Below are 10,225 nucleotides of genomic sequence, written 5' to 3'. Positions count from 1 at the left end.
AGAAATCCGCCTGCCTCTGCCTCCCAAGTGCTGGGATTAAAGGCGTGCGCCACCACCGCCCGGCCCGATTGCTTTTTAAATGGAGAACTTTCTTAAAATATCGCAACTGTTCTCATTGTAGAAGCCTGAAACCAGGGCTCTGTGAAAACAAAGCCATATTCTATTTAGTCCCCGAAGGGCCCCTGACTCAAGTGTGCCTTACTGTGAAAGATCTTAGGTCAAAACAACAGGAGACAATTTAGGGTCTGATTCTAGTCCATATGCTAGACTTCCTTTCTGTGCACAAATCTATACTAGGGAAGACTTAGTCTTTGCCTGATAGTCTCTTAATTATTCCACAGCACTTCCTGCAATGGCTGGGCATGGTGGTAAATACCAGTAATCCCAGCATTTGGAAGGTAAAGGCAGAGGATCAGTAGTTCAGGATCATTCTTGGCTACATATCAAGTTCCAGACTAGCCTGAATGACATAAGACCTGTTTCTAAAAACAAAACCCCAAAATTCCCAAACCAAACTAAGCCAAACGTTTCTAGAATGATGAAAATGTCCTATCACATCCAATAATGTAGCCAGCACTTGAAGTTTGGCTAGTACACAAGAGGAAACTGAATTACTACAATTTAATTTACAATGCTGCATATGATTACTTATTGGTCATTGTAGTAGCTATGAAGACTGGTTGGCCTATAAATTGTATATATTTCCTTGGATTTCAGTTTCACTATTTCATTATCATTGCTTTAAAAAAAAAATCAAAGTACTTTTTGCTTGGCCAAGTCCTGTCCTCAGTGAGAAGACAGTCATAGTAAGACAGTTCTAGGCTTCTAATTAAGGAGCAATAATGACCAGTTTTTAACCTAAAAATAAGCCAGATTGCTGAAACTTGACTATGGTGTTGCAAGTCCCCATCACCGCAAGAACAAAACAAAACAAAAAGCATATGGGGAGGGGACTGGGGAAAATGGCTTAGTGAGACACAAGCATAGGGTTCTGTTTGAATCCCCGCATTAAAAAGAACCTGGGTACAACCTCAGCGTTTGTAATCTCAGTGCTTTGGGGGAAAAGGGACATGCAGATGTGAGAGGACTTGCTGGCCTTCCAGTCTAACTGGCATGTCAACTTCAAGTTTAATGAGACCCAGTCTATTAAATTAAAGGTAGAAGCAATAGAGGATGACGCTCTACCTCTGACCTCCACATGTGCTCGTATGGGCGAGCTCACCAGCACACACAAATACAAACACCTCATGCATGGACACACACCTACTCCACACCACACACACACACACACACACACACACACACACACACACACACACACGATAGGGAGGCAGGCACAGTGTTTTTGTACCACAGTGGAATAGATGTATCCAAGTAGGCAGGTGACATATAAGGGAAGTTCAGTTAGAAGTCAATTCCCTTCCTCAAGGAGATCTGGGCTAGCGTCCCAAAAGCAGAGTGACTCTGCTTTCTATTGTAAATAGAAAGGGAGACACCGCTTCTTAGAGACAGGGTTCCACCCTCCCAAGTGCTGAACTGGAGTAGGATGGGCGCGAAGGCTGCTAGATACAAGCTGTATGCAACAAACACGAAGTTTACAGGGTTTCAAAATTTGGGTGTTGGTGAACGGGAGACGGTAATCAGAGAAGCAGGGTAGCATGGTTAATTTCTTACGGAGACAAAGTGGGTGGAGGACTCCAGTGGTAAGGAGAGAAGCGTTCATGATAGGGGATCTCTCCACTGACAATCCGGACATCAGCAAAGATCGTAGCTGCTTCCGCAGTCCCAGCGGCTGGTTTGAGAAGCTACAGGTCGGGGTGGGGCGTCCAGAGCATCTGCCCCACGCGAGGCCGACGCTGGGCAGCAGGGAAGCCAGAGCAGAGAACTGAGACCCGCGCGTGCGCAGAGCGCGGCGGCCGCCCGCGGGGCCGCCGGGAAGTTGTGAGCGCGGAGGCGAGCACGCGGGGCTCCGGGCGCGCGCAGCCCTGCTCTCCCAAGTTGTCTCCCTCAGCCGCGGTCGCCGTAGCTCTCGACGCGGTCGTCCCCGCCGCCGAGCCGCGGGCGCCGCCGCAGGGAGGGAGCGGCGCTGCGGCCGCCGCTGTCCGAGGACGCCCCGTATTCCGGGGCCCGGCACGGTGGCTGCCGGCTCGCCGAGCGCAGCCCGCCTGGGAGGAAGGCGGCGGCTCGCGTCCAGCGGGCCGCCGGAGCCGGGAGGAGACCATGTCCGTGAGGCGCCCTCAGTTCTCCACGACCGAGCGCGTCATCAAAGGTGCCGAGCGCGCCGCGGGGAACGGCCCTCGCCGGGCGATGGCTCGGGGACTCGAGGAGCGGGGATGGAGGCAGCGGCGGGAGGCGCTGCAGGGCGCGGGGAGGACCGGGCGGCCGTCCGCCGGCGTCCCCGGTGACTGCTGGACGGGTACCTAGCCGGGAGGTGGGTAGAGCGACCGCGCCCGCCTTCCACTCCCGAAGCATCCAGGCGGTTTCTCCACCTGATTCCCTTTTCCTGTCTCCTATCTGGGGACACAGTCTGGGGTTGTGTGAGCCGGGAGTTCCCTTGACTCTCCCAAGTCATGCCTGTCCTTAGGCTCAACTCTTTTTTTTGACAGCTCCTTATCAAACCCTTTTAAAAAGAATTATTTTTGAGGGGTGTGGTGGGTATACTGTGCGCGTTTGGCTCACTTTCTTTACATGTCACAAGTCATTGCTTTTATTAAAAGAAACAAGATGATAGTAACACAGCCTTCTTAATGATGCTTAAAGGGGCTTACAGGTTTTCCCTTTGGCTATAAGGACTTGGTGAATAATAATCTCTGAAATGTCTCCCATTGTATCTGATTTTCATTGTTAATCTAAAGAAACATAAGTGTTTGTTTCTAAATCTTCTGAGGTTATGATGTAGTTTCTGCCCTTTACCCAAAAGGACCCGTCAAACATAACCACTGATTCATATGCTTCTATTGCCCGACTTATAAGACCCCCTTCCTCTCTCCATATTAATAGTTGGCTTGAAAGCACTGTTTCTAAGAAGGCGCTATGCTTAGACCAGTTGTTTCTGGGTGAGGTAGTTTTCATCATAGTGGGACAAAACTACTAAAATTCTTTCCCTGTTTCATTTTGATATTAGGAGAAAGGAAACTAAGATTAGAAATGATAATTTTTTAAATAAGGGGGAGCCTATTGAGTGCTCACAAAGAGAAGGACAGTATTAGTGTCATAATATTAGTTATCTGCCTTGGAAGGCAGCACATATGGTACTTTTGAGACTTATTTCCTCAGAATTTGGAGTCATTAGGGATTTAAGTCAATTCATAGAATGGATGTAGTCCTTTGACAGCTAAAGTGTCATGACTGTCTTCAAGTGAGTCTTTATAGCATCTAAGCCATAGGAGGATCTGAGCCTTTTAATACACTGAAATCACCTCCTACAACCTTCCCTGGCGAAGCAAGGTCATCATGTACATTAACTTCTGAACTGTACCATTAGCATGGCCAATGCAAGTCAAGTCTACTGCGTAAGGGCATCGGTGCGTTCCTCCCACGTTAAAATGACTTCTTGCCACTCTACCTTTGGAGTGTTTTGTCCCTCTTTTTCTTTCCAGTATCCTTCTTTGTCAAAATATGCCTATTTCTCAGCTGAAGTAGGCAAGTAAACCTGAATCCCATGTCAAGCAAGGATAAATGAGGTCTGAGCAAGGCTTAAGCGGCACCCTCAGACTGTCAAGAATCTCAGAGTCTAATCTCCTTTTGTACCAGCTTATTTTCAACATAATGCATCAAGGACATTGTAAAATGACCGCGTCTTACACTTAAAACGGAAGTGAAATGAAAGGCACTTGAAGTACAGGTAGGTTTATAGCTAAGTGAAAGCCATCTATAGAATCTGCATGACAGGATACAAACTTGTTCTTTAGCAGAATTACGTATTAACACATGCTGTGTAGGAAAGGCCTGAGTGTCTCTGTGTGTGAGTGACTGAGCAGCGTTTCATTCTGTTGTCCAGCCAGGCAAATTGGTGGTTGTCTCCCACTGCTGCACACCCACTTTAAGGCTTCCTTTTTTTTTTTTTTTTTTTTTTTTTTTTTTTTTTTTTTTTGGAGACTCTCTATATAGTCCTGGATGCCCTTGAGCTTGAAAGAGCAGGCTGGCCTCAAAACCACAGAGATCCTGCTACCTCTCCCTCCTGGGTGCTTGGATTAAAGGTGCATGCCACCACACCTCACCTTTTTTCTTTTTAAATAAAATTTATTTATTTTATGTATATGAGTATTGTGCCTGCACATACATATGTGCACCATGTACATTCCTGTAGCTCTCAGAGGCCAAAAGAGGATGTTGGATCCTCAGGATTGGAGTTAGAGGCTGTTGTAAGGTGTCATGTGGGTGCTGCGAACAGAGCCTGAGTCCTCTATAAGAGAAGCAAGAGCTGCTTACCGTCTCCCCAGCTGCAAGCCTAACTTACATTAATAAAATGATTTCAGATACATATAATGTATGACATCATCTCACATATAAATACCTTAGCATAAGCACTTGGCTTCAGCAATGTTGGGTTCTATGCAACATGTTTTTGGGTTTTTCCAGAGTTTGAAATAGTGTAAGTCTCTTAACAAAATGAGGGGCTGGAGAGATGGCTCAGCAGTTAAGAGCACTGACTGCTCTCCCAGAGGTCCTGAGTTCAATTCCCAACAACCACATGGTGGCTCACAACCATCTGTCATGCGATCTGATGCCCTCTTCTGGTGTGTCTGAAGACAGCTACAGTATGCTCATAAACATGAAATAAATCTTTAAAAATCAACAACAACAACAACAAACCAAAATGGGATATGAGGCCAAGCACTGTGGTAAATGCCACTAATCTCAGCACTGGAGTGGTGGAGGCAAGAGGATCTGGAGTTCAAGTTCTTCTCAGCCCAAACTGAGATCTAGGCTAGTCTGGGCAGCTGCTGGTCCTGTTTTTTTGTTTGTTTGTTTGTTTGTTTGTTTGTTTTTAAAGGAAAGGGAAAGGAAAAGAAAGGAAAAGCAAAGCAAAGCTTGCCCGCTCTGACTGAGTGAGAAAGGACTATTGTATTGGCTCCAAGCCCTGATCTGGTGTTCTTTTGTCTGGACAGTTATCTGCATTCGTTCACAGCTGCAAAGCTTCTCCAGAGGTGATGCCACACCTGTTATTTCTGGTCATGTTATTTCCTGTTCACTTTAATGTCTGCCTAATGGTTTTGTGTGAGCAAATTTTGGAGAAGAGTGGGTGGGTGGGCGTGATTGCATTTTAAATGTCCTTTGAGTGCAGCTTTCTGAAACTAAAGGAGATAGAAAACCTGCTTTACTCCAGCTTCTGGGCTTTATCTGGGGAGTTGCCGTGTGTGTGTGTGTGTGTGTGTGTGTGTGTGTGTGTGTGTGTGTGTGTGTGTGTATTAGTGGTTTTATTGTTGTTGTTTGGTTAGAACCTAAAATAATGGGTTTCATTGTATTTTTATCCTTTGGTTGTGAGCCTTAGCCTTTAAGAGAAGAGCTCTCTCTCCAGCCCAGCTTGTCATTATAATATTGTTTGTTTGTTTGTTTGTTTGTTTGTTTGAGTCAGGGTCTCACTCTGTAGACATGGATGGCCTAGAACTCACCGTTTAGATCAGGCTAACCTCTGCCCCCCAGGGCTTCAATCAACGACATTCGATGCCACACTTATTACTTTGCACTTATTACTTATTGACACTTTTTCTGATTAATAATCTCATCTGTAGTAACTTTCTTATCTAGGTCATATAAATGATGTAACAATTGTGGAAACGTAAGATAATATTAAGAAACATGAAAGCAGTTTTATCATCAATCCCGTTCCATGATCTTGCTCTGTAGCCCTGGCTCTGCTCCAAACTGTTACAGTCCTCCTAAGTGCTGTGGTTATAGGCGTGTGCCACCATACCACCTGCATACTAGATCTCCAGGTACATAAGTGGTTAGTAGAGAACTCATTAGCAGCTGGAAAATGCCAAGAGTAGGAAGCAGTGGAGTTATAACAAGATTAAACAAACAAACAGCCCTCGTCCTAGTCAAGAAACATCTGTTTTGAAATACAGAGGTTGTAGTAGTGGAATCCTGTCCTCAAGGATGAAGAGCAGATTTCTGTCCACTGTTTGTCTGGTGGCTAATTTCTTCTGCAGCATGCTTTATGTTTAAGACCTCTTAGGATTTCACTAGTTCATTAAGTGTTGTTCAGTGCCATCTACGATGTACCCTAACTGTGTCCATTAGTTTCTCTGCTTTGAAAGCCATGTGTCTAGGAAGGTCTAGAGCAGAGGCTCTGAGCTGGGATCTTGCTGCTGGGGTCTGGAGCAGAGAACTAGGAACTCAAGGAACTGAATTAGGAAATTCTTTTCATTTGATCCCCACCCCAAATTTTCAAGTTTCTTTTCTTGTTTGGGTTTTTTTTTTTTTTTTTTTCCTATTGGTGTCTTCCTCTTTTCTGTCATGAGAGGTTTTTAAGGCTTTTTTTTTTTTCTTTTAAATGTAGTCTGAACCCTACAAGTCATGAAACTTGGAAGGCAGAAAGAAGAAAAAAACCTCTTCATGCCTGAAACAGCTGCTTTTGACACTCTCCTGTATCTCCATGTCGTGGGAATTTTGAATTAAAAAGAAAGCAAATCACACACATCAAAGCTTTCATTAGACAGATTTTGCATTTTAGCATAAGGGTTGTAGTTTTACCTAAGGGCTCCCATGAAGGATGCAGAGGACATGGGCACTGATTAAAAGTCTTTTTGCTCCTGTACTGGCACCTTAAGTTTTCTTTGGGTGTAGCACAATGCCAATCTTGAACAACATCTTCATATTGAATTTTCAGTGTGAATAAGACTACGACTACAGTAACTACTTGTGCTTGCCAGCAGGGTTTGGTTTGTGCTTGATTTGCAGCTGTCGTCAATAAACTGAAAACCCTAAGCCACTTGAAGTTGTTGTTACTGAGATTCACATCTGAATAGAACTCAGGCTGCTGGAAGGACACTTTTTTTTTTCTTTTTTGGTTTTTCCGAGACAGGGTTTCTCTGTGTAGCCCTGGCTGTCTTGGAATTCACTCTGTAGACCAGGCTGGCCTCGAACTCAGAAATCCACCTACCTCTGCCTCCCAAGTGCTGGGATTAAAGGCGTGTGCCACCACTGCCTGGCAACACTTTTTTTTTTTTTTAAAGTGGATAAGCTGTTCTTTTTCGCCTGTGTTATTGGTTGTGACCAAAGCTTTATATTAGATATTTGATGGCACAGCTTTCTACAAAGTAATGTATCACTCATTTGTTTGTTTTCAGTTCTAGGGATAGAGCTGCGAGTTCTTTCCATGCTAGGCAAACATTGTGGCATTGAGCTATGTCCCCAGTCTAATAACTTACGATCACATTTTACTATGAAGTCTCCAAGTTACCAGATGAGTTAAGAGGGAAGTGCTAAAGAATCAAAGTGGCAAATAATTAAAGCCCTCCCTAGGCCATACTTGGGAGTAGGGATAGAACACTTTCCCACTAGGGCGACATTTTTGGAGAAAATGAATTTTTAGATGTACATCTGTAAGAGAATTCTCAGCTAATTGTGCCACTTGTAGTCATTTTGGAGTGTTGCTGCTACTTAACAGCCAGATGACTAATGGAAGTGAAAGCATATCTCACGGTTATTACTACCTTCATGGTACAACCACTTACAACATAGAACAGTTTTCAAGTTTATACGCATGGAGAAACATCTGCACAGAACCCAAGAGGAAAGGGAAGGCAGGTAAATCAGTTATACTGTAGACAGAGGCTGAGTGCAGGGCAAGGTGCAAAGGCCGTTGAGTGACTACAGCAAGAAATGGAGAGGTGGCTCTACAACGATCCAGGTTTGGTTCCCAGCACCTACATGGTGGCCACAACCATCTGTAACTCCAGTTCCAGGGCATCCACTTCTGATCTCTGTGGGTATCAGGCATGCATCTGGTCCATATACATTCACACAGGCAAAACAATCATATGCATAACATAAAATTTAAAAAAACAAAAAATTTAAAGAGGATTATATGTGTAACACAAAATTTAAAAACAAAATATTTAAAGAGAGGATAGCCAAGATTATTTTGATGTATTTAAAAATAGACTTACCAACCTAATCTTTAATAATACAAATATTAAAGTAGCACATAAATAAATGACAAGCAGTGCTAATTTATTTTTATTTTATTAGACTGAAGTGAGGAGGAAGGTTGAAGGATAGATTCTACAACTATTGATGAGGCGAGGAGAAAGAAATCTCTAGCTTACTTCCTGTCCTGCCTACCACTTACCCTTTTAGTAGTTGGCTCAAGTGACCTGCTAACAGTTGTTTTAGCTCTTTTCCTTTTCACTGGGGAGCCAGTCCTATCAGATGAGGTGAGCTGGACTTTTGGTTTCTGAGTAACCTGCTTCATCCCTCTCCCATCTTCCCTATCCGTTGAGTGGTCTCTTGCTCCAGCTGTCCATTCACCGCACCGCCTCCAGGGTCTGTGAATGATGTAAAGCACTCTTCCTATACTTGGAATCTTCCATGAGTATCCCCTGCCTTGAGAATAGGTTCTGCCTTGGTGAACAGCAGCATACTGCAAGCTAAACCAGTCTAACCTCTCTCCCCACTTCCTCTTCAGCAGCGCACATCACTGTCTCCAACCTACTTAGCCTCTGCCTGCAGGCCTCTGCCTGTTTTCCATCTGTCAAGAATTTGTCCTACACACTGCCTCATCCATTTATCTTTCAAGATTGAGCTGAGAGGATTTCTGTTATTTTTTTCTCTTTTAGATGGCTGTAAAGAATAGTGTTTTTTTGTCATGGGCTTCACAGTCAGATTTACCTGGATTCAGATTCTTCCTTTTAGGAGGTAGCCACATGACCATGGACAAACCAGTTAGTTTGCTTGTCTAGAAGAGGGGTTATGAAGACTAACTTACACGGTAATGGGAAAGACTAGTAGACTGCCCCAAGTGCAGTGGCAGGCACACAGTAGGTTCTGTGTATGTATTAGATGCTGCTTTTACCACCACTGCCACCATTGCTGCTGTTTTTTTCCTGTGAACTCCTACTAATAATTTTACTGCTTTACAAATTTAAAAAATGTATTTATTTTTTATTTGTATGAGTATTTGTCTGCATGTATGTATGTGTACCATGTGTGACCAGAAGAGGGTGTTGAAATGGAGTCACAGATTTTTGAGCCACCATATGGGTGCTGGGAATTGAACCCAGGTTCTCTGCAGTAGCAACAAGTGCTCTTAACCACTGAGCTTTCTCTCAGACCCAGTTTAAAAAACATTTGGGAGTGTTTTTCTGCTGGAAGTAGTATACATAGTTCAGCAGTAGAGTGCTTGCCTATAGTATTCATAAAACCCTGGGTCCATTCTTTAGTGCTACTCTCCTTACCCCCAAAATATTCCACAATAAACTGTTCTTTTCAAGGGCAATGCTTGTGTACCCTTAAAGCTGAATGCAGGGTCTAGCACATGACTAGGTGCCTCGGGTTTAGGTGCAATCGTGAGAAACTTTGTGTTTTGGATAATAGCATAGGAAAAAGCATGTGCTCTGCTCACTGTAACCTCCTTGACTTTTGTTAGTTAGTTTTCCTTGCTGTAGATTTAAAATAAGAGCTAGTACTGTCCTCGGCATTTATAAGGAATAATGTATGTGAAGTGCATAGCACAGTTCCCCTTGTGGGACCTTCGCAAATGCTAGCACTTAAACAGTAACGTAATTGTTCACTGAGGTGCATAGTTCATTGTAAAGCTTCCTTAGCGTATTTGAAGCCCCAACTGAAGGTGTGTGTTAATTATAAAGCTTGATAAAAATTTACAGAAAACTTGTTCTTTGTAAACTGGCTCATGAAATAAAGAATTAGAGAAATCTATTGTTTTCCATCCTTAGTCTCCTTAGCTTTGTAAAGCTTTAAACAAATGATGAAATTTCCTTTTATAGTATACATAGAATTTTGGGAATCTGCCTATTTATAAACAAATATTGATAGATTCTTACTATATTGAACAGGTTTTTTAAATACTGCTTAGAATGTACTCACACAGTATAGCACTTAATAGCCTCCCCGAAATGTAACAGAACATTAGAACCATGGAGCTGCCTGTGACTAATACCCATGAGAAAGTGGATGACTAAACTAGACCACATCTGGTGTGAAAGATTTGCTCCCATGCCCTGTAAATTGATAATCTTTTTTTTTTTTTTTTTTTTTT

At 43.4% G+C, this 10,225-nt stretch overlaps 2 protein-coding genes across 6 annotated transcripts in view; one reads left to right on the top strand and one right to left on the bottom strand.

Annotated features, from left to right (window-relative positions):
* Nucleotides 1-2,273, bottom strand: part of LOC116084127 — an 11,015-nt gene extending 8,742 nt beyond the window's left edge. For both annotated transcript variants that reach the window (XM_031360972.1, XM_031360973.1), the window contains exon 1: nt 1,675-2,273. In XM_031360972.1, the coding sequence (XP_031216832.1) occupies nt 1,806-2,222 (417 nt within the window). In that variant the 5' untranslated portion in view covers nt 2,223-2,273 and the 3' untranslated portion in view covers nt 1,675-1,805. The remainder of the gene's footprint in view (nt 1-1,674) is intronic.
* The window catches only part of Ppp3cc (protein phosphatase 3 catalytic subunit gamma), a 74,211-nt gene continuing 65,928 nt past the window's right edge, over nt 1,943-10,225 (top strand). Inside the window, exon 1 of one of the 4 annotated variants that reach the window (XM_031360971.1) lies at nt 1,943-2,269. In XM_031360971.1, the coding sequence (XP_031216831.1) occupies nt 2,221-2,269 (49 nt within the window). In that variant the 5' untranslated portion in view covers nt 1,943-2,220. Of the gene's footprint in view, nt 2,270-2,312; nt 2,432-10,225 lie in introns of those variants that run through there. The other 3 variants (XM_031360969.1, XM_031360967.1, XM_031360968.1) reach the window with 3 other exon arrangements.

This window comes from Mastomys coucha, unplaced genomic scaffold (assembly GCF_008632895.1).
Source record: "Mastomys coucha isolate ucsf_1 unplaced genomic scaffold, UCSF_Mcou_1 pScaffold9, whole genome shotgun sequence".
In the NCBI taxonomy this organism is placed as follows: domain Eukaryota; kingdom Metazoa; phylum Chordata; class Mammalia; order Rodentia; family Muridae; genus Mastomys; species Mastomys coucha.
This window is presented reverse-complemented; position numbering and strand designations above follow the sequence as displayed.